This window comes from Amphimedon queenslandica, unplaced genomic scaffold (assembly GCF_000090795.2).
Source record: "Amphimedon queenslandica unplaced genomic scaffold, v1.1 AMPQUscaffold_13054, whole genome shotgun sequence".
Lineage (NCBI taxonomy): Eukaryota > Metazoa > Porifera > Demospongiae > Haplosclerida > Niphatidae > Amphimedon > Amphimedon queenslandica.
In genome coordinates, this window is record NW_003546710.1 from 5,060 (window position 1) to 28,312 (window position 23,253).

Consider the following 23,253-nt stretch of genomic DNA (forward strand, 5'->3'; position numbering starts at 1 on the left):
CGAGGGTCAAGGAACACTCATTAGTGCAATGACTGTCCTTGCTGAGAACAGTGAGAGCACATTGTCACAGAAAGTAGTGACACCTTCTATGCAGCGAGGGGCTGTTTATCCTAACGATTTCATCGGGTTTACAACTAAAGGATTATATGGTGGAGATAGCAACAGTGACATAACTATTGCCACACTCCAGGAGCCATTGCGTAAAGACTTTAAGTACAACTACATACAGGACATTGGAGACATCAAGGGATACGCTGATGCTAAAGTGATGGAGAGAGTGAGGAAGTTTGGAGCTGGATCCGGCTACACTGAAGGCATAGTGTCTAGTGTAACTTTCAGTACACCTTATGGAAACATACCTGCATTTCCACTATGCACTCTCTCTGATCTACTGCTAATAAACCCAATAGAGAAAGGTGACTTTGCAACATTTGGTGATGCTGGATCTTATATTGTGAACAATGATAACATGGTGGTTGGAATGCTACTTGGATTTGAAGAAGGGTTTGCATATGCCATGCCAAGCAAAAACATACTTAAATTTTTACAATGTTGATCTGCCATTACTATAACAGCATATATACCCTTTTATCATTGCTAATAATTGTTATTTTTACAACTAAATCTATATCTTTGCTAACTCAAAACTGTTTCAATATAAATCCTGTTCATAAAATGAGACACGTTTTGGTTTGACCAGACAATGGAGCTGTTGTTTTATTTCCTCCTTCATCTTTCTTAGTCTCATTCTCCCCTTGATCTCCTCCAGTTGCCTCATCCGTAGAAGGAGTTTGAGCAGAGTAAGACTGCTCCTCTGAACTGGGTGGCTCTGCATCTAAAAATAGAAGATAAAAATTAAAAAATAAAAATAAAACTGACTTACCAGTTAGTTGCTCTGAAGACATTTCGTATGAATATGTAACAATTGAGTTCTGTTTGATCATGGGTAGTGGTTTGATCCTTTATTTATTGCTGCACAAAGTTAACTTATACTAGCTACCGAACAGTGTCAGACTCACTACCATAAATAATTGACACATAATAGTACACAAAATACAATTGCTAGCTACACAATCAGCTACAAAAATGATTGTAAAATAAATATATATAATAAACTGAAATTATGATGATAACATGGGATGCATACTCAATACAATAATAATAATAATAACAAAGAATAAACAAAACATACAGTTAAACAGGTATATCTATATAACGATATGGCTAGCTTAAAATAATGAGGCTATTATTGTAGCTTAAATGAGTCTTCTAATATAGCTTTCTCCTCTTGAATGTGTGTTGCTTTTATACCAGTAGCAACTGCAACACTAGGTGATCTACCAACATATCTACACAAGACAATGAATAATAACTTTAATCTCAATCATGCTCACTTGATTGGAGTTGTAGTGCCTTTAAAAACTTCCTTAGCAGCAGTTACAAGCCTGTCCTTGACGTACAGCCATGCTCCCATGTTCTTGCTCTCTTCTTGGACCCAAACAATGTCAGCTTGAGGGAATCTTGACAGCTGCTCAATGACAAGGTCATATGGAAAGGGTGAGATCTGAGAGGAGAATAAAAAGAAATTTTGCTGAAGTCTTTTAATAGGATTTTAACGTACTTGCTCAATTCTAGTAATGGCCACTTCATTATTCATGTTGTTCGCCTCTCTCTGTTTAACTAGTTCATAGTAGATTTTACCAGAGCAGAAGATGTGTCGCTTTACAGAACTGGATCCTAAGTCTGAGTTATCGGGAATGAGTCTCTTAAATGAGGTACCTTATGGATGAAAAAATTCCCATTTAGATGTACATTCGTATGTGTCTCATTATTTACCTTCTAGCATGTCATCAAATGATGATTTAGCTTCGGGCAATCTCAACAATTTCTTGGGTGACATGACAACTAGCTGTGGTGATAGAGATGCAATAATCAGAAGGAAAATTTGAAGCCAAACCCCATCTAAAACTACAGTAAACAAATACTCACTGGTTTTCTAAAAGGTAGAATGACTTGTCGTCTAAGAACGTGAAAGAAATTAGCAGGAGTGGTACAGTTTACAACCTATAATAAAGAATTAAGGAAAAAAATTAATGAAAATTAACATGAAATGTTAGGTCATTATTATTACCATCCAGTTGCAGTCATAGAGTTGAGAAATTTCAAAATTGTCCTTAGAAATGTCGGGGCATATGTCACCATCATCTTTACATAACTGTAAAAATCTCTCCAGCCTAGCACTGGAATGCTCTGGACCCATTCCTTAGAGAAAGGTAGAGTAATACAAGTATAGTATCATTAGTATGGTCAATGAATGTAGTCAATGTACCTTCATAGCCATGGGGTAAGAGTAACACTAGGCCACTCTGTCTAACCCACTTATCCTGGCCAGAACAAATAAACTGATCAATGATACACTAGAATAGAGAAAGAGAGAGATTGACAGTTTGACACTAGCATAGGAATAAGTAGCCATTACTTGTGCATTGTTGTGAAAGTCCCCAAACTGAGCCTCCCAGAGTATGAGAGCGTTAGGATTAGTAATTGAGAAACCTAACTCGAACCCCAACACAGCAAACTCACTCAAGGAGCTGTTGCAGACTGTGTACTTGGCCTGATTATCAGAGAGATGATTCAGCTGCCTGAGGGAAAGGGAGAAATAAGTACCATATTGGCACTTGGTAGTGTGTAAAAGTTGCAGCAGATTCCAATCAAAATTGGATTTTTGCAAGTTGCTAAAAAATCAGGCCAAAGTTCCTGTACTACAGTACAAGGTATGGCCAAATTTCGCCAAAAATGAAAAGGAGATAATTCTCTATTTTTTTCTGATGTGTATACATGTACTTATGCTGCGTACAAAGTTTGAGGAGATTCCAATAAAAATTGAATTTATTATGAATTTGTAAAATTGCTCAAAAATCGGGCTAAAGTCCCTGTACTATAGTACAGGATGTGGCCAAATTTCACCAAAAATGACTAGGAGAGAGTTCTGCATTTTTATATTTTTTTCTGATACATATACATGTATTTATGTTGTGTACAAAGTTTGAACAGATTCCGATCAAAATTGAATTTATTATGAATTTGTAAAGTTGCTCAAAAATCGGGCTAAAGTCCCTATACTATAGTACAGGGTGTGGCCAAATTTCGCCAAAAATGACTAGGAAGGAATTCTGCATTTTTAAATTTTTTTCTGATACATATACATGTACTTATGTTGCGTAGAAAGTTTGAGCTGATTCTGATCAAAATTAGATTTTTTACAAATATTTAAAGTTGCTCAAAAATTGAACCAAAGTCGCATTCTCTTGGAGTATATTAATCCTACATGTACATGTCTTAATTGGACTATATACATGTACATGTATATCACTTTATCTACAATGATTCTGAGAAAACTCTCCACAAAAAAGCTCAAAAGCAAAGACCATGACTACCATTATAAACTTCCATGTTCCCAGTAGTTGTAAATTACCTATATTGTCTGTTGTACACCTTCTGGTCATTGAACACGTGATGTCTATGACTGAAAGTGCCTCTCTCCACATCTTGACCAGACAGACGCACGTGTGTACCTAACCAAGGTAACAATACTAAAACTAAAGCATCCCTTTTCTTCCTCCACCTTCCATTAATAGTGATCCAAATGCAAATGCTTCTCCCATGGCCCAGTCTGCTTCACGGCTCTTCATCATTTCCTTGCGTGCCTTCAATATTCTTTTCTGACCTGTAAAGCAACAATGAGGGACATTGATAAGCTACATACATGTACATGTACATATACAGTATATACATGTATGTGTGGTCTGACCTGGGTGTAAGTTAAAATCCTCAGGACTTGAGGAGACCACATCTCCAATATGCAACAAAGACTCATCACTAATCCCAGTAGATTTTACTGTAGTGGGTATCTTTCCCTAGTAGAGAGAGAGAGAGAGACACAGAGAGAGAGAGAGAGAGACAGAGAGAGAGAGAGAGAGATAGAGAGAGAGAGAGAGAGAGACACAGAGAGAGAGAGAGAGAGAGAGAGAGAGAGAGAGAGAGAGAGAGAGAGGGTGTTATCAAAATTAAAATCATTCCTTCTCTTCCTCACATCTTCAGGAAAGAATCCATCCCAAGGTGAGTCAATCCAGGCATGATGTAGTTTGATCTCTTCAGAAGTTGCCTGTCTGTAAGCTTCTTTGCATATTTCATCATACTTCGCTAATTCTTCCTATAAATACACGTAAATAGTAATAATAATAATAACAATAACCATAATAGTATCACTGGCTAATTAATGTACATGTATTTCATGTCCTTACTGCATATTCTTTCTCAGTCACAACTCCTTCTGTGATAAGTTTAGCAGCATACTGCTTGAGGACAGGATCATGCCTTGCAATCTTCTGATACATCTCAGGCTAAGAGACAAGATTAATCATTGTCAAGCAATGGAGTCACTCTGTCTGCCACTCTCTCTCACTTGTGTAAACATTGGATTGTCTCCTTCATTGTGACCATTCCTCCGATAGCAAACGAGATCAATTACCACATCTTTACCGTAAGTTGACCTCCATTCAGAAGCAACTGAGAGACAAAGAGAAAATTAAACATATCAAAAATATTCACACACACCTTTACAGACATGCATGACAGCTTCAGGGTCATCTGCATTGACATGAAATATAGGAGCACTAACAACCTAGAGGGAAGAGGCAGTGTTACTATAAATAGACACTATTTGTGAGATAGTGTTACTAAAAATAGACATGCCCTTAGTGTGTGGTTTACCTTGGCAACATCAGTGGGGTAAGGAGAGGATCGGGCTACTCTAGGATCAGTTGTGAATCCAATCTAACAAAATACATCAAAAAATAATATCATTAAAAATATATATCCTCCCTCTCTGAATCAACTAACAATATTTAAACAGAATATACAATGGTGTAATAAACCCTAACCTGATTGTTCACAATGACATGCACAGTGCCATGCGTAGTGTAGTCTGGTAAATCAGAGAGATGAAAGGTCTCATATACCACACCTTGTCCAGCAAAAGCAGCATCTCCATGAAGGAGTATACTCATTGAATGCTTGCCCTGTATAACAAGGAATGATCAGTAAAACTCAGGATACTCTTACACTCCTTATCACCTTGGTAAAACTGCTGTGCCCTGGTCTTCCCTTGAACAATAGGATCAACAGCTAAAAAGAGAGAGAGAAAGAGAGAGAGGGGAATGAATACACATACATGTACATGTACAAATGTATATAGACAAAATAAGGAATGAGAGCATTACCTTCTAAATGAGATGGATTGGCAGCAAGTGATATTTTGATAGGCTTGTGTGTGATATTGTTTGTTCTCTCTATGAAGCTTCCTAGATGATACTTCACGTCACCAGAACCCTAAAAATATTGATTATAAATATTTTTAAAAAGATTAAATAGTAACAAAAAATTTCTACTCCATTCCTTCCCCTTACTTCATCTCCTGGTTCCAGTTGTGGATTAAACTGTAAAAACAGTTGCTCTAATGGCTTCCTTGCTACATTAGCCAACACATTCAATCGCCCCCTAAAAATACACAATAAATACAGTATACCTCAGTACATTCCAGTATACTACACTACCTAACCTGTGTGGCATCCCAATGTTGAAGCTCTCCACTCCAGCATAACTAGAGTGGTCAATGATAGTCTTCAGAGCTGGTATCAGCACTTCGCATCCTTCAAGACCGAACCTCTTCTCACTGGTCCATTTACTGGCCAGAAACTCCTCAAACCTACATGTAAATGAACATGTACATGTAATTAGTATGACAAATACAGTAAATGTAGCACATGTAGAGCATGTGACCTTTCCCTCCATTAATCTGTCACTCCCCCCTCACCTTGTGGCGCGTATCAGTCGTGCCAGTAACCTCTTTTTGTCTGTCACTGACATTTCAGTGATACCAGGAGGCTCAAATTTAGTTCTAATCCAGTCACCTTCACAACAATAACAACAACAACAATAATAATACATGCAATAATAATAATGGTCTCTCTTACATTTTGACCTGTCATTAATGTGCATGTACTCCAGTCCAATGTGAGTACAGTACACGCTCCTCAGTCTGGCCAGTATGGCCTCCAGGGTCAGGTTATCCTCACGACCTCCAATGACAGTTGTTACTGGGAGTTGAAAGGTCCTCTGGAAGTCACCAGAAGTGAAACCTAAGAGATAGAAGATTAATAAAAATCCAAAATAATAATAGTAATGATGATTATATTTCAATAATAGTAATGACAGTTATTGTTTTCTTTCCCAGGGTCCCCCTTTTATTCCAATGCTTCATTTATTTGTTTGTTCCCCTTTTGATAATGATAATAATAATAATAATAATAATAATAATAATAATAATAATAATAATAATACTAAAAATGCAATAATTATACATAGTTGCATGTACATGTACACACATACCAATCTTCTCAGGCAAGAGTTCAAAAGGAATATTTGGGTCAAGATCAGCATCTCCCATCCCCAGTGGATCCAAATCAGCAATACGATGACCACTAATCTACAATAATAATAACAATAATAATAGATAGCATACTCTAATTAGAGCCCACTCACTTGATAAGCTCTAATTAAAGCCTGGACGTTAAGATGGTCTTGTATGTCCTTTGCACTTGATGCAGGAGGGACGTACTGACCAGTGTCTGGAGGTGGAGCCCGTTGATACGCCTGACCTGGTAAATCCCCTCTTGTCACGTTGTTGAAGTACGCCTGCCAAGACTAATGAGAAAATTAATAATATCACAGGACAGGAAATACATGTATATTGTCTCTTCACACCTTGTGAACAGAATTTGGGTCAGACTGCCAGCTCTCGTACATCTGCTCTAGGTAAGAGCTGCTAGACCCAGACAAGAAGGGCTCTGCTGAGGCTTTGGAACTATAAAAAAGAGAGGATTAATGAGCATGCACTGCAGGCATCATTTTAGTACGAACCCCTGCAATCTCAGCCAATTTAAAGATAGGCTGGGAGATACCAGTCGCCTACAGACTCCTTGGATTCTATACATAGCTCTAATAATGAAAGAGTGAAGGAGAGAGAGGTTGTGTGATGTTTTTCACCTGGTTCCTGCAAATTGTGGGCTCTAATTGGAAACTAACAACTATTATTAATAATAATTTTATGCGCATGCGCAGAAGAAACAGTTTTTGCACGACGGTTCGACAACGGAGACGTGTTGGTCGACGGGCCCGCGCAACCGCGCGGTGTGACTGCGCATGCGCAAGAGTTTGCTGAACCTCACACACAGCAAGGGAATAGGAAACGTGTGTTGCTGTCTCCGTCCAAGTCCTTCGCTTAACTGTCTCTCGCACTCACTTTCTCCTCCTCTCCTCTCTACGTGTGTCTAAAGGATTAGCGACTGATCAGTTCTGTGGAAGAAGGGATGACGGAAGTTCACACGAATGGCGAGACGAACGGTGAAACCTCGGTAGTTGAAGAGAGTGAGGAAATGGTGAGACACTGATTATATATAACATATTTTTTTATATTCATAAAGTCTAGTAGTAGATCTACTTATTTTATATCATTTCTAAAGCTTGTACAATAACCAGTGGGCAATAATTTGTCTCTCACCTCATTTCTCACTCTCTTTGCCTCAATTAGTTCCTATTAGCTCTGGAATCCATTTGTGCTGATTTGGTTGTAGAATGTAGAGCATGTACATATATGTACACATTAGCACCGTCCCATCCTTCCTTTCTTTATTTGTTATTGCCAGTGGTTTGTGTACATATGTTGTATCAATATCATTCAAAAAGGAACTCGTTATTTATTTTAATAACAATCAGTATATTAATTTATACAAGAGCTTTGCCTTTGGTATTTTTGAAATGCGTGCCAAGTGAAACATTTGTATGCAAGATGGAAGGGTTGGTATCAGTATAGTCAGTTTCAGTTGAGTTTGACCAGATGTTTTCATCATCAAAACGTCAAGTGTAACCCCACCCACACGTAGATACAATGGCTGAAAACTCAAGCATGCTCTTGTAATGTGTTTTTTCTATTTTGGTTACTGCTAACCCTGCAATTGACATGAAGAACCTTTGTGCTTCCTATTACCTCAAGAAAGAATCAAGATATCCAAGATTGCAAAGGAGTTTCTGAACGGTAAAAGTAATAATAAATAAAGAAGGCTTAGAGAGGCACAGCAGACTAAGGGAGACTTCTTCCTGGAGTACAAAGTCTTTTACTTCAGTCATATCTTGGCCTGGAATGTTTCTTTTGTATAATTTAATAATATTTTAGGATAATAAAAACATGATTAGTGACAAATTTAATGAGATGTAAAAGATATTCACGATGCTAGACATCTTGAAACATCATGGCAGCTCCCTTTCATGTTGACCGGAAGAACCTTTTACCTTCCAGAGACCTTAAAATTGGTATAGATTTTTGGAAGAACCCGTTTTACAACTATACCAAGTTTCAAGATGCTAGCATAAATTATAGAGAATTTATAAGTGTGGGTCAGTGGTCAAACTCAACCGAAAACAACTATAGTACATAACTAGTTTTATTTTGACCTCTATATTACAATCATAGTCTAGCCACTCTCCCTCACAGTATGTCCTAGTCATCATTGTTACCTTTCCATAACAATGAAGTATTGATAATCCCACTATTTACTTTCTTATTTACTCCATCATGTATTAGTACATTCTTTCTTTTTAGGAGGAGATAATGGACACACAGTCAATCCCTGTTAAAGCAGAGATGACAAGTGATGGAGTAGAACCAATGAACATTAATAATGATGTGCCTTATGATGATCAGTAAGTGTATGTCTGTCTCTCTTTGTCTCACATTATTGTCACACATATTGTACAGTATGTGTACACTTAAGTACACTATGCATCTCCTTGTAGTTCTCTGTCTGTATGTGATTGTTTTGGATTTTTATAACCTTTTTTAGGTCATAGGGTTTTCCCTACTAAATCCATTAGGGGGACGCAAGAGTTCCACTTTTTACATTTTTTTGTGTCTATAAATTTTTCAATTTTTCTATCACAGATTTTGTTAGGCTAAAGAACAAGTTCATTTACCTCTTTTTTTCTCTTTTTTTCCTCCCATGACAACTCTCACTCAATCGTGTGTGTTTGTGTGCGATATTGTGTTTTATCAATAGCAAGCTATTTGTTGGAGGGCTAACTTCAGACACCACAGAACGTAGGCCATCTTTTAAATAGTTTTTTTTTTAATCTCACTGTTTGTATGTATAATTATTTATGTCTTTCTCTGGCCTACTCTTCCCTTTTAATGGTTGAGATATTGCCAGTCAGTGGTTGCTTGCTATTATGATAATCTGCTTTCTATAATGTGATTAGAGCGAGAAAGGGCAGGGGGAAAGAATTAACATTTCCCCGTGTTTTTTTTTTGTGGCATATTTTCCAAACTTTTGTGGCAATGGTTTTCCTTTTCCCAACTCTGCCCTCTCTCACTCTGTTTATTCATCCATAAACCACACACCATCCCCCACTCTCTCTTCTTTCTGTCCCTCCCTCTCTCTCTCTCTCTACTTCTCTAGAAACTCTACAAGAATACTTTGAAGAATATGGCACGATTAGTGAGATTATTTTAAAAGTCGATCCAATTACGGGACGTTCACGGTATTCCCCCCACTTTATCACATACAGTTCTATTAGACTGATTCCTTTTTTTAGCGGTTTTGCTTTTCTATTGTTTAAAGAAAACGATGCAGTAGACAAAATACTAGAAGCATCTCCCCACACAATAGGAGATAAGGTTGTTGATACCAAGAAGGCCATACCTCACGCTGTCCATCAGGTCAGTCAAGTTTGTAATTATTTTAGTGTTATTTTTATTATTGTTTATTGTTTCGTGTTAGCTTATTGTTTGTTTTTTTCTTTTTAAAATAGCAAATGAAGCAAAGGACTAAAAAGGTATTTGTCGGTGGCGTACCGACTGATATGCCTGAGCATACGATCAAGGAACACTTTGAAAAGTTTGGACCAGTAAGATGAAAAACAGAAAGAGAGTTAATACTTATGTCTGATCATTTTTGTTTCACTAGATAGAGGAGGTTGCCTTGGTAACGGAGAAAGGAGCAGGCTCGAACAAAAAGAGACGTGGGTTTTGCTTTGTCACGTTCCTCAGTGAAGACACGGCAGAGAAAGCTTGCTGCAATTCGTTTCACAAAATCAACGAATCCGATGTAAGTCTATTGTTTGATTTGGACTCGAGACTATGTTGTATAGTAGTCTGTACTGCATTGTGTATGTATGTGTGTAGTTACTGACCAATAGTGTCTGTGGCTTATTGGCCTTGGTTTCATTTTGGCAGCCATAAATTAGTAGCATGTTTTGTACCTCAAGTGGTAATATTCTCATTAAAGTGCTTCCATTTCTCTGTAATAAAAAACACTTGGCATGCATAAATTTCTATGTTAATTACGAATACTTGAGTCTATTGTATCTGTCTGTGTAGGTTGAAGTGAAGAGAGCCACGCCCAGAGAACAAGACAAACGGATGTCACACGGCAATGCTGCACCTCCTTTTATGGGAAGAGGTGGGCGTGGTCACATCATGCACGCCCAAAGCGGACGAGGTGGACACTGGGCACCTTACGGCGGTCATGCCGGCTACTTCAACTATTTCCCACCTCCTCACTATGGTGGGTCGTACATGGGTGGAGCCTATGGGGCCTATGGTGGATATGGAGGGTACGGCGGTGGGTATGACCCATACACTGGGGGGAGGAGAGAGGAAGTAGGTGAGTAGAGTATGATACTAGTACTGGACACTCTAGCTGCTGTTAACTGTAACACAGTTTGACAAAGCTGTAGATTTTTAATCAATACTCGAATAGTGCCATAGTTATCTCTCCCTCCTCTCTCTCTCTCTCTCTCTCTCTCCCCTCTCTCTCTCCCCCCCCCTCTCTCTTTCTCCCCCCCTCTCTCTCTCCCCCCCTCTCTCTTTCTCCCTCTCTCTCTCTCTCTCTCTAGCTTATAATTCTCGTTATGGTCCTATGAGATCCAATTACGCTCACAACAATCACTCACATCATGTTCATGGTCACCATCATCCCTATAGTCGCTGAGAGAGAAGAGAAGAGAGAGACTCAATTATACCATCAAGTCGCTAAATTGCAACTGGTATTACTCCATCTCTTTCTCTCTTTCTTACTTATAATCAATCATATGGAGTGTAGTTGCAACTCTTTTAATGATATTATTATTATTATTAATTATTATTACGGTATTATTATTATATTGATGCATTGAGATGAAAATTGAGAACAATAAGCATGTGTTTTTATTCTAGTCATAGGTTGCAGTCGTTTATTATTACCTGGTGGGTGTTTGTATTAATTTGGTAATAAGAACTAGGGGTGAGCCTATTATGCCAGCATAATTTTAGGAATAATAGGGGCTTCCTCATATGAGGAATAATACTGGAATAATTGGGTGGAACTAGGAATAATGGGTGGAGTTGAAGTTAATGGAATTGCAGAAGAATTTTTATTAATTTTGGCTAGTGCTTTTTGGAAGACCTATTTTGAAAACGCCACTGGAATGCAAAAATTGATTGCTTGAGAAAATTATTGAGAATAATAGGATAAAATGAAAAGAATAATGGGGGAAAATATTGAGAATTTCTAGAAAGAATAATAGGAAAATTTATGTGCATAATAGGCTCAGGCCTAATAGGAACAGGATAGATATTAAAGTTTAGGGGCGTGGTTAAATTTCGTCCCGCCCTCAAAATGGCTGCTGAGCCTGTTGTAGTACCTTCAACATTGGCGGCTTTGGCTGAAGAAGCAACCAAGAAGAATGACGAAAAGAAAGAAAAAACCAGAGAACTGACTCGTGACATGTTTGATAAAGTAGCTGACTATGTCAACGGAGAGCTAGCTAGTAAGAACTGCCCGTGATTTGTTCCTTCATTATAACATTATATAAACTCATTTTCTTTAGTGACATGTGAAGAATATGATTTATTACTGCGCCTCAACCAAGTCACTATTGCCAAATACAATGACATGACTACTATTGCTTCGGGATTGGCTGACGTGTCTCAACGCTTGAATGACAAGTGTAAGAAATTTAATGAATAATTAGTTTACACCAGACCTGGGGTCAGTTAGAATTTGAGGAGAATTCTCTATTTCAATTTCTATATATATAATTATATTATATGTGTACATGTTCTGATGTTGATATTGTATACCTGGGTTTGAATTGATTCCAATCAAAATTAGATTTTTTTAATGAATTTTTAAAGTTGCTAAAAAATCTGGCCCAAGACCATGGTATCGGGCAAAATTTTGTCAAAAATGGCTGTGAGAGATTTCTTTATTTTTATAATTTTTTCTAATACATATACATGTGCTTATGTTGTGTAGAAAGTTTGAACGTATTCCGATCAAAAATGAATTTGTTATGAATTTTTTAAATTGCTCAAAAATTAGGCCAAAGTCCCTGTACTATAGTACAGGTACTTTGGCTAAATTTCACGAAAAATGGTTAGGTAAGAATTCTTCATTTTTATAATTTTTCCTGATACAGATACATGTTCTTATGTTGTCTAGAAAGTTTGAACGCATTCCGATCAAAATTGAATTTTTTACGAATTTTTAAAGTTACTAAAAAATTGGGCCAAAGAAGAGAATTTTACATTTTAAATATTTTTTTGTAATCTACCCTACGTCTGGTTTATGCATTAGTTTTAAATACAAAATTCTTTTACTTTTTTCCTTTATTCTTTCATGCAGTTGTATCGTTGCAGCAATACTGTGATCAGATTGATCAGGTTGATACTAGAGTTGCTGAATTAGAGCAGACAGCATACAGACTAGACAGCTATGCCAAGCAATTAGGTTAGCCATTACTGAATCAGATACACAATTAATATCTTTTGTTTTCTACTTTCCTTTTTTCTAGAGGCCAGATTTAAAGCTCTTGAAAGAAAATGATGAGGATTGGATGATGAAACTTTGTCTTGTATCTTTCATCACTTTCCCTTTCTTTTGTGGTGTGTACTTTTGATTCTTTATTATTCAAATTATTACAATTATACAATTGTCCTAATTATTTGAAGTATTATAATTGTAAATTGAATATGTCTTTCAATGTACTGCAAAGTTGTTAGCTGCAAATAAGATATGACTGTGACTTGAGCTACACTATTAAGCTGGTAGTAGGTGGTGAAGGGGCGAGGTGAGACTAAGCTGGTAGCTATTATAAGGCTAAAATTCAAAATAGCTTGCCCTCCAAAGATTTGCATTAAAAATTATACTTTTGTTCATTTCAAGGTGTTAACAAAGTTGCAATTATACAAATTGAGATGCTAATTGGTATCTATCAGGCCTGGTTTACACTTCAAGGTGCTAATTATTATACAAATTGTAACTTTCTATGAAAAATTTAGAGTCCCAGACTTTGCGTGATATGGATGGCAGCATTTTGCCTGAAGCAGCAGCCATTACACTAAAAGAATAAAAATGAAAGATGATAATAATTATTAATTTTGTTTCTGATGATTATGATGAAATAAAAATGACTCAGTCTTCTTCTTCCCATATGACCATATTCTGTTGACACGCTATTTCACTCTTAACTTGTTTGACAATGTTGTCCAACCCGCCACTAATCTCAATCTTGCCTACAAAAAGCACAAGAATTCAATGAAAACTAATAATATTTTATTCCTACCAGTAAAACAAGACGAGTATTCATCTTCTATCTGCTTTAAATCCTGAAGATACTTACTGACAGTCTCAGATGAGCATTTGTATACTTGGAACCTACAGAAATGGAATCAAGTGCCACTTGTAGTGTTATTAGTAGTTACTTTACATTTTATTATTTTATTATTTTTACTATTATTTTATCATTAATTTTTATTATTTATTATTTTAGTATTTAATAATGTCCTGGACACTTACTTGAAGGTGATTGTGCTGCTCTTCTTAGTGAATAACAATAAAGTGATGGGATTGATGGAGGAGAGGGCACGATTGTTCTTTAATTGTGTTGGCTCTACCATCAACACACAGTGTTGATCCTGACAATTATAATTATATAATAAATGATCATCATCATCATTGGTATTATTATTATTATTATTGATTTTTTATTATTCTAATTATACTTATTTATTATAATTTATTATATTTATTACGACAATGGTAACCATTATTATTATTACTTGGTCGGCAATTGATTTGATGTCAGATACTATGCAATAGCGGACATTCTCTCCAGTCCTCTTTAAGAGGATATGATCAGTGGCTCCTTCATTGTCTTTAAGCATTGTGAGTGAAGTGTGGGACTCTACATAAACACAGTCTCTCTCTCAATGCACTGAATTAGGGCATCACTTACTTATTGGAGGCAGAGAGAAGGCAGAGTCTTCCAGGAGAGCTTGTCTCACTTCATTCTCACACACTCCCATTATGATAACGGGCCTTGGGGAGTTGACTGTAGCAAAAAATAAGGATGTACATGTATAATACTAAAAAGTGATTATTCCTATTTTATTGGCAAGATGAAGGCAAAAAACTGATAGCCAATATCATGAAAACAGGTTGACAATGTACATGTAGTACAGGGTAATTGGCCAACTTTTGGTGCAACTTTTAAAATTCATAAAAAATTCAATTTTGATCGAAATCAGCTCAAACTTTCTACACAATATAAGTACATGTATATGCATCAGAAAAAAATATAAAAATGCAGGATCCTCTCCTAGTCATTTTTGGCAAATTTCGGCCAATGACACTGTACTATAGTACAGGGACTTTGGCCTAGTTTTTGAGCAACTTTAAAAATTCATTAAAAAATTCAATTTTGATCGAAACTAGCTCAAACTTTTTACACAACATAAGTACATGTATATGCATCAAAAAAATATATAAAAATGCAGGATTCTTGCCTAGTCATTTTTGGCAAATTTCGGCCAATGACACTGTACATAGTACAGGGACTTTGGCCTGGTTTTTAAGCAACTTTAAAAATTCATTAAAAATTCATTAAAAATTTAATTTTGATCGAAACTAGCTCAAACTTTCTACACAACATAAGTACATGTACAGTATATGCATCCAAAAAAATTATAAAAATAGAAAATTTTTTCTTTGACATTTTTGTCAAAATTTGGCCAGCAGGGACTTTGGCCCAATTTTTGAGCAACTTAAATTCGTTAAAAATCATATTTTGATTGGAATCTGCTCAAACTTTCTAAACAACATCAGGATGAAGACATTCATCCTAGATATTTTTGACAAAATACTCTGTACTAACAAGTCCACAGTATATACTTAAGCTAATCTTGGGGCCATTTTAAAATTTATAAAAACAACCCAATTATAGCTTAAACTTAAACTTTCTACACAGCACGTATACAAGCCTTTTATAATGAAATATATACTAGCACTGTGGCTTCTTCCAATGTGTAGGGGGATACCCTATTATAGCTGTATATCCTCTTACCTCTTAACATCCTGACTGGCTGGAACATGTCGTAAGGTTCTTCGCTGGTCCCTGGTTTACGCAGAGACTGAAAACCCTCCGGCCCAGGGGTACTATTGAGTCTCCTGTTTTGTGAGAATCTCGATATAATGGGGAAGGTGGCTGTTGTGCCAGCTTGGACTTTCTGTGACCAGTTCTCCATTGTGCTCTCAATGCTTATGTATCCTTCCTCTGTCTCCTTCCCATATGCGTCAATACGCTTCACTTTCCACATGTTTGGCATTGGTGGCATTGTGTCTATGACTCTCATCACTTCTCCTTCGTCAAATGTCAGCTCCTTGGGGGCCAGTGCTTTCTTGTGACTGTAGAGTGTCCTGCAAAAGAAAGAGAAATAAATAAATAATATAAGAATAATCATAAGATTCTGTTATGGTTCTCTTACTTGACATAAAATGAGTCTCTATCTTGGAGTGATGATAGTTTCTTAAACCCTAAATAAAGCACACAACATTATAGAATAAATTCTCTCTTTTTCTCTCTCTCAATAGCTCACCCTCTAGATTACTCTGGACCGTTATCATACACTGGTCTCCTTTGCTGGCATAAAACTCAATCGTTTTCACAGCATCCGAATACGTCATGTGTTTCGCCGACTCACCTCCAATCTATTACAAAGAAGAAATGGATGAATACAAATGTACTTACTATAGTGACATGAGAGTCACTGCTTGAGTGAACACAAAACCCACAAAAATGTTCACTAATTAGCTCGCAATTAGCTCATAATTAAGACATACCCATGCAATTAATTCATAATTACAATTTACTCACTTTTAACACTTCGTCTCCAGTCTGCAGCCCACGACTGTCTTCCTTTACTGAATATATAAAGATACCCCGACCACGCCCACCAACTAACGAGATACCGTCGCCCAGACGACCCCAGGGTATTATGACACGCCTGGTACTAATAGAAGGATATTATCATTAGCAGTGGGTCGGGCTTACTTCAGATCTGTGGTATCCACTACTATAGCATTGGCAACGTCATTCATATCAACAAGGGACTGTGATCTTCTGTGTTTAGCCATCCACTATCAATGTGTTTATGTGTTTGTGTGTGTGATAAAAGATACTAGTAACTTATCATCCAATAGAATAAATTCAATCAGCTCAAACTTGCTACATAATGCTGGGCATAAAATAATAAATAATAATAAATTGGGGGCAATTTTGAAAAGAACATAACACAGATCTCTTGATTCCCCCTCATTCTCTTTCTCTCTCTCTCTCATTCTAATACTGACTCTTCTAGCTTCAGCTCTTTTCAGTCTTGGGCTCTCTGCCTTCTTCTTAGAGACAGTGATATCTGCAGGAGTGCTGGACAGCTGGAGATAGGGAGGACGAGAGGGACTGATATTAGAAGAACTGTTACTCTCTTTATCAATATCATCCTAAAAGTAAAGTAGCATGAACTCAACCACAATGAACTAATAGAGAGCCTACTAATTACTAGAATCCCTATACTAGCTCCAGCCTGATTGCATTATTACTATTACTACATTCCCTATACTTGTATGCATTAATTATTAGTGGCTTACCAGTGGGTCTTTCACGTTAAGTGTTGCCATTCCTCCCAGTTCATAATCATCGGATCCGTCAGTGATGAAAGTTGATGGACGGGAGATGCTAGGAGGTAGGTCTTCATCGTCGGTGTTAGAGCAGCGATAGTCAAACTTTCCCTTGCGGAGGTTATCAGGAGAATGGACTATCCCAGTGTTGCTGTTATCAAAAGAGCTAGAGAGATCAGGAGGGAATGAGATCTCCATTTGATCGTCATCCGATGAAGAAGTCTATAATAATAAGAAGCAATGATTAATAAAAAGGAATAACTAATAAGGAATAATATTATTTAAAGGTTATTTTTCTAGTCCTCACATGACAGCTCTGGGCATCTTCTGAGTTCTTTCTTTTATTATTTTTCATTTTTCTTCTTTTGTTCAACATATTGAAGCCATGTGTGACCATCTAAAAAGACATACTTGTACATATCAAGTTCCAAACCCTAGCTCTCTCTCTTTGTCTCTGTCTCTCTCTTTCCTTTCTCTACAGACACAATATCTTACATCAGCTCTCCCTGGCAGTGAAGCAAGTGTTGGTGATGCTGATTTCATCGGAGTTGGATTTGGCAAGCTACCAACCATCTGTTTAGAAGAAGCAGGAGTAGGCTGAAAGCATCCCAGATAGTCGGGTACGAATGAGTTACCAGCATCCCAGTTGTTAAGAGGCTGAGAGAGAGGGAGGGGAGGAAAGGAGAGGTATAGCAAAGAGGAAGAGAAAAAGAAACAGAAAAGAATTAGTTACCATTTCCTTATCAGCCTGTGTACATATTTAATTTTCAATATTATCATTAGACTAATACATTATAATTGTCTCAAGGCAGGCCTTCATTATGATATAACTATACTAAAATAACAAATGTAGATTCTATCACTCTCCCCCAGTTCCTTTATGAAAAACCTTCAGTATCTTACAACATCAGTAACGCATACATGTACATATACATACCGTATTAAACATAAAGTACAATGCACATAAACAGTCAAATATATACATGTACATGTACATGTACAGCATTATCATTTAAAGAACATACCAATGCAAACCGGCCTATGGTAGAAGCTTTCCTTGCGTCATTAGTAGAAGGGGTCTGGTGTATCATGCTCAGGGTCTGTACAGAGTTAGAGGTCATTGTCCTGCTGTTCCCCCCTACCCCCGTACCAGTGCTAGTCTCGTATGATACGACCGGTCTACGGATCAAGAGAGTTACTAGTGTTGAAGCATTGTGTAATAGGCGATTGCAAAGATCAAGAGGGTCACGATCAGATGTAACGGTAATGTGATTAATCTAGAGAGAAAGAGAAGGAGGGTAATTGTTAAATTGATAACACGTCAAATAGTTGAGTATATTAGCTAATAATAATCTCATTAAAAGGTCTGCATGCTCGCAATTCCAAACCCTCTCACCTGACAGAGCTGATCCCCTGGCTTAATGCCACACCGAGTAGCTAAACCATTCTCATCAACATGGACTACCAGTATACCTAGACCCAACTTCATCCCCATATCTGACAATGGAAGGACTCAATAATCAACAGTATACACATGTATGTGTTATATGTTATGTAATACATGTGCATGTTATGATTATAATAAAGAGAGAAAAGTTCAACTAACACTATTATCCTGCCTATCACATGCAAATGTTTCAATAATTCACCTTCTGATGCTTGTATGACGGTAGTGAAATCCTCCATCTTGACTTCAACAGTGCCCTATGGGTACATATAACATTAAGGATCATTCAACAGTCTACTACACTATGGGATGCTACAATGAGTTATCACTGATCATGCGACAAATCACCTCAGGATATCCCGGGTGCATGGAGTAAGAGCCATCGCTCGAGTGACTCTCTGAAGAGTCTTTGATCTGCTGAAGCTTCTTGTACATTCCTCTCAACTACCAGACAATGAGGAAACAAGGAGGAAGATGAGAAAAGGAAACACAAAGGGAAAGAGACAAATGATTCCAATATGACTTCATGGTCTCATTTCCTAACCTCATTCTCCAATTTCTTTCTCTTTTGTTCTTCAAGGTATTGCTTCCGGAGTATTTCATCTTTCTCTTCCAGTGCCTCGTTCCTCTCTCTCCTGGCCACAGTGAGTCTCTCGGAGAGCTCAACACTCTCAGCTCTTGAGGCCTCGAGCTCTTTCTGTGCCTGAAACAAAAGAAATTAGCTACATCACTAACATCAGTGAGTGGAGCTGCTATCATGCATTATGGTTAAGGGACTACTGGAGTGGTACTAGTACACCAATATAATCAAGAGTAAATAATAGTTAGATAATAAAGACATGAACAAAAGCATCAGTATAAGCTCATGCCAACAGGAACTTTCCATTCAAAGGTTTAACAGGTCAACTAACAGACAACACAAATATAATCCAGAGTCAATAATGACTGGTTACTTTCTCAAGTTGTTTTGCTAGTTGGTCCACTTCAGTGTCTCTCCTTCCTGCCGTGAGTCCTTTACTAGCTCCACCCATATCCCTCTGCTTCTTCCTTTCTAGTCTTTGAAGTTCTCCCTCTAATTGACCAACCTTCAAATGAGAATTACTCTTCAACATACCCACACAAGATGAATGTAAACATACTTAGAAGAAGCCACAGTTACAACTGTCAATATACACTGTACATGTAGCCATACAAATTAATGAGACATGTAGTGAGTACATGTGTCCATGTTACTTTACACCATATGGAATGGACTAATATCCTCAAATTATGATTTAAAAGAATGCAACTCTATTCCAGGAAACAACTCCATAACATCAAACCTCCTACTACAAAATGTCCCATTTTCAAATATTCCAGTTAGTGCAGCTGCATCTGTTGTGATTGCTACAAGTAGTACATTTATTTATTTATTTATTGCAGTGGCACAACCTTCACTAATAAGCAAAGCACTGCATGAGATTTGTGCCCAAATATTTCAGTTATAACAACAAGGGTGGACCATTGTGTGCTGCCAAATTTCACAATAAAAATTAATTAATAAGATTATGCTTCGAGTGTATGTGTGTGTGTGTATGAATTATTGATTCCCTTACTTTATTCTGCAAGACATCTCTCTCTTCTTGAGTGAATGCCACCAGTTGTTCACTTCTCTCCAGGTGATTCATTAGTCGACTTATCCTCTCTCTTGCTGCCCTCAGCTCCAGCTGTACTAAAGCATAATCATTCTCCAGAGCATCATACTCAGCCTGAATGCACTCCCTCTCTGCCAGGAGCTCTTGGAGACGCTGGAGAAAAAAAGAAATTAAATAATCAACAAAAGTATTGAAGATGAGCATCAACGTACAGCTATAATAAATGTATATTTATGTAGCTTACTTGTGAATTTTCAGAAGTCAGTGACTCTTTCCAGTTGACCAAATTCTTGTAAATTTCTTGGTAGTGCTGAGTAATGGAGAGAAGGTCGTCTCTGTTCTTCTCTTTTGATCTGTGGGAAAGTATCTTAGCAATGACAAACAAGCAACAGAGGGCAATTACTATAGTAGTACTCCTTGATTAATGACTGCAATTAAGTAAGTGAATACAGGGTATGGGAGAGTATGTATATGTGAAACTAGGGGGGAGTCAAAGGGCTTGCAAGATAAGGGAAAGCACCTCATTCATAATGAACAGATTCTGGGTATTTTATTTAATGCAATTAAATCAGAGACTGTTTGATAGTGAAACTGCTCCACATCCCATGGCACACTGAAATCACTCTACCTTATAAGATCAGAGATTTCCTTTTCTTTTGAGGACAGAGCATTCTTCAGTTCATTTCTTTCAGTCTGAATGGCATCCAGCTGCCTACTGAGTACATCAAGGCTGCGTCTAACAGTCATTCCCCTCCTGCTCACATTCTGTCCCCATGACTTCCCTGCAGTTGCACTTCCACTCTCCTCGTCTCCAGGACCTCCTAAAATGGCACAAAATCAACCCCAAAATCAGAAACAATCCTTTCAATGTCAATATGGATACATACAAGGCAAGGATTGCATAACTCTGGCAACCAACTCTTACAAACTATATAATATTCATCATATTACATTGTACTACATATACTCGTGTATATTACTATTATACTGGCAATACAGGATAAGGCAGAGGCAATATAGCTCCTTTGGATTGCCATGTGTGCATGTTTATGTGAACATGTGTACATGCATGTGCTTGTGTACATTTCAATGTGTGTATATGTCAAGGATTGTCTATCAGTCTTCTTGTGTGTGCATTTACTCAAAATAAAGTAAACATGTACCAGATGCTCTAATACATGAGAAGGGAATTGACCCAGAAAATAGCAGACATTACTCGTTTTGTTAGCTTCCTAGACTGTTACTCACTAAAGAGTCCCCCTATACCAACCACTTAATGACCATAATGTGTGTATATGATCCCCCTCATTCCCATATTGCATTAAGACACATAATAATAGCATTAGTGATATATTGTATCCCTCTTTTTCTCTTTACCTCCTTGTGAGTCTTTACTTGTGGCATCGTCCCTAGGATAATCATCTGATACTTGATCTATGATACTAGCAGGTCTCACTGAACAAGAGACATATTCGTCATAAAAATTAATTGAGGAAAAGGAATGCTTGTCTTACTTCGTCTTGTTTCTGGTAAATCAATGCCAGTGCTGGCAAAAAGTCTTGTCAAATAATCAAAGACTCCAGGGTAGGTCTTTCCTAAGGACTCGTGAAACACACCGATTGCCTTTGGGCCTTTGGTCAATAAGACATCAATGAACTTATCAACACGATTATGAGCAACGGTTTCACCTACAGAGAGAGAGAGTGAGGGAGAGGGAAAGTACACAAACATTCAGCGATACATAATCAATTATTATTATACTGGAAACAGATAAGCGCCTGTTTATTACACTATCCCCTCTCTGAGCTGAATAAACAATAAAATGTTTTTCTTTCACTTTGAGCTAATTGAGTGACTACTGGACAACCATGTGGCCAGTAAGTACTGGCCCACATGCACAACTAGCAATGCAGGCATGTGCATGGCATATAGATCGAAACCATCCGCTTTCAAAAACAAATAATAATAATTATAATAATAAATAATTTGCTACTTTGTTTATCAATTATCATTTAAGGAACGGGATTAAACTGAAAGCTTTATACGGGAGAATAACTGAAGGAGAGCGAGAAGGTCATAATTGTCCACTGATGATAAAAGTTTGTACATGTTTTTCTTTCAGTTTAGTAGCATATGACACCCAATGAAGCTCATATTATACATACACATCTAGGGAAATCCTTGCTGATATTGTTATGATATTATATCAATTAACAAAGATAAGCTTTTCATTATAGCACTAGACCATTAGTAGTCAGTGACTACTGCAAAGGAAACATGCAATTTCTCTGCATTTTAAAAAAAGATAAAGTTACCGTGTACAAAGAGATGATTAAATTCCCTAAAATCTTAACTGATTATATTTTAATTGTCTACTTGCCAATAATTATTATATCATTGCTGGTGTAGTAAAAAATAATAATGCTGTAATAACTAAAACTACATTTACAAATGTAACATGTGTTCGTCTGGGAGATACTACAGTACATTCCACTCTACACCAGCAAATTACCAATAATAACTACAATTTCGTATGAAACACCTAAAATACTAATAATTATTCCACAATACCTTTTATAACATCACAGTCAAAGACTGAGAATATCCCATGCTGCTTCATGTGAGGAAAGAGCACAGTCGCATCGTGTATGTAATCAGTTAGTTTCACTCGGTTTGTGTGTATGATCTCTCTCTCCTTTCTCTCCAGGCTGTTCTCTGGATACGGCTCGTCTTCTATAAACTGCGGCATGGTGGATATGATCGATGTGAACTGGTCTCTTGGGAGAGAGTCGTCTCCGAATTGTCCTCCAGCTGATGGGAGCATCTCGGTCGAGTAGTGAGGATGATGGAGGAGAGGGACTAGCGTGTGGTGCTGCTGCGGTGGAGGCGGCGGTTGGTCGGTAGTGTAACGAGGTGGTCCGCTCGGGGCTAAACTGGTCATTATCTGAGGCTCTTACAGTAAAATAGTTATCCGTCTATTAGTCTCTACTTGAAAGTATATTATGTAGTTCCTGACTGAGAGACAACTGCTCACTGATGATAATACGAGGATGTACTCACTCAT

General features: G+C 37.3%; 4 protein-coding genes and 1 long non-coding RNA gene across 7 annotated transcripts; 3 read left to right on the forward strand and 2 right to left on the reverse strand.

Moving 5' to 3' along the window:
- Positions 1 to 1,021: 1,021 nt before the first annotated feature.
- Positions 1,022 to 7,132, reverse strand: LOC100637224 (2-oxoglutarate dehydrogenase, mitochondrial). The gene is made up of 27 exons (XM_020001602.1): positions 6,982 to 7,132; positions 6,826 to 6,925; positions 6,604 to 6,765; positions 6,451 to 6,547; positions 6,036 to 6,200; positions 5,876 to 5,972; positions 5,621 to 5,767; positions 5,469 to 5,559; positions 5,283 to 5,391; positions 5,126 to 5,187; positions 4,944 to 5,081; positions 4,774 to 4,836; positions 4,618 to 4,684; positions 4,466 to 4,569; positions 4,305 to 4,403; positions 4,094 to 4,213; positions 3,812 to 3,917; positions 3,626 to 3,727; positions 3,476 to 3,575; positions 2,480 to 2,642; positions 2,330 to 2,417; positions 2,132 to 2,262; positions 1,990 to 2,064; positions 1,837 to 1,909; positions 1,622 to 1,779; positions 1,395 to 1,564; positions 1,022 to 1,349 (listed from the first exon to the last, which is right to left on the reverse strand). Exons 1-27 carry the CDS (start codon positions 7,053 to 7,055, stop codon positions 1,247 to 1,249), a joined length of 2,964 nt encoding a protein of 987 aa, XP_019857161.1. The 5' UTR covers positions 7,056 to 7,132; the 3' UTR covers positions 1,022 to 1,246.
- Positions 7,133 to 7,256: 124 nt separating this feature from the next.
- Positions 7,257 to 11,307, forward strand: LOC100636970 (RNA-binding protein squid-like). 2 transcript variants are annotated; one of them, XM_003389507.3, is made up of 9 exons: positions 7,257 to 7,499; positions 8,720 to 8,820; positions 9,174 to 9,214; positions 9,573 to 9,654; positions 9,709 to 9,832; positions 9,925 to 10,020; positions 10,080 to 10,220; positions 10,493 to 10,778; positions 11,011 to 11,307. In XM_003389507.3, exons 1-9 carry the CDS (start codon positions 7,431 to 7,433, stop codon positions 11,103 to 11,105), a joined length of 1,035 nt encoding a protein of 344 aa, XP_003389555.1. In that variant the 5' UTR covers positions 7,257 to 7,430; the 3' UTR covers positions 11,106 to 11,307. The 2 variants fall into 2 exon arrangements, with proteins under 2 accessions (XP_003389555.1, XP_019857163.1); XM_020001604.1 differs by lacking the exon at positions 9,174 to 9,214.
- LOC109585496 (uncharacterized) lies at positions 7,507 to 8,539 on the forward strand. Its single transcript, XR_002186511.1, has 2 exons — positions 7,507 to 7,598; positions 7,652 to 8,539. It is a non-coding gene; the product is annotated as an uncharacterized LOC109585496 (long non-coding RNA).
- A 112-nt stretch (positions 11,308 to 11,419) lies between the features above and the next one.
- On the forward strand, positions 11,420 to 13,125 carry LOC100637097 (biogenesis of lysosome-related organelles complex 1 subunit 2-like). The gene is made up of 4 exons (XM_003389508.3): positions 11,420 to 11,922; positions 11,983 to 12,102; positions 12,780 to 12,884; positions 12,949 to 13,125. Exons 1-4 carry the CDS (start codon positions 11,772 to 11,774, stop codon positions 12,978 to 12,980), a joined length of 408 nt encoding a protein of 135 aa, XP_003389556.1. The 5' UTR covers positions 11,420 to 11,771; the 3' UTR covers positions 12,981 to 13,125.
- Positions 13,126 to 13,468: 343 nt separating this feature from the next.
- Positions 13,469 to 23,200, reverse strand: LOC105314219 (uncharacterized). 2 transcript variants are annotated; one of them, XM_020001601.1, is made up of 26 exons: positions 22,761 to 23,200; positions 21,704 to 21,877; positions 21,567 to 21,644; positions 20,818 to 21,010; positions 20,434 to 20,542; positions 20,151 to 20,342; positions 19,509 to 19,640; positions 19,100 to 19,258; positions 18,904 to 18,999; positions 18,758 to 18,812; positions 18,505 to 18,605; positions 18,134 to 18,385; positions 17,604 to 17,765; positions 17,416 to 17,505; positions 17,079 to 17,330; positions 16,785 to 16,931; positions 16,486 to 16,571; positions 16,309 to 16,438; positions 16,031 to 16,142; positions 15,920 to 15,968; positions 15,499 to 15,851; positions 14,392 to 14,487; positions 14,216 to 14,340; positions 13,953 to 14,071; positions 13,720 to 13,811; positions 13,469 to 13,669 (listed from the first exon to the last, which is right to left on the reverse strand). In XM_020001601.1, the coding sequence occupies exons 1-26, from the start codon at positions 23,128 to 23,130 to the stop codon at positions 13,569 to 13,571; spliced, it is 3,825 nt and encodes a 1,274-aa protein (XP_019857160.1). In that variant the 5' UTR covers positions 23,131 to 23,200; the 3' UTR covers positions 13,469 to 13,568. The 2 variants fall into 2 exon arrangements, with proteins under 2 accessions (XP_019857160.1, XP_019857159.1); XM_020001600.1 differs by having other exon boundaries at positions 16,309 to 16,444.
- Positions 23,201 to 23,253: the final 53 nt, after the last annotated feature.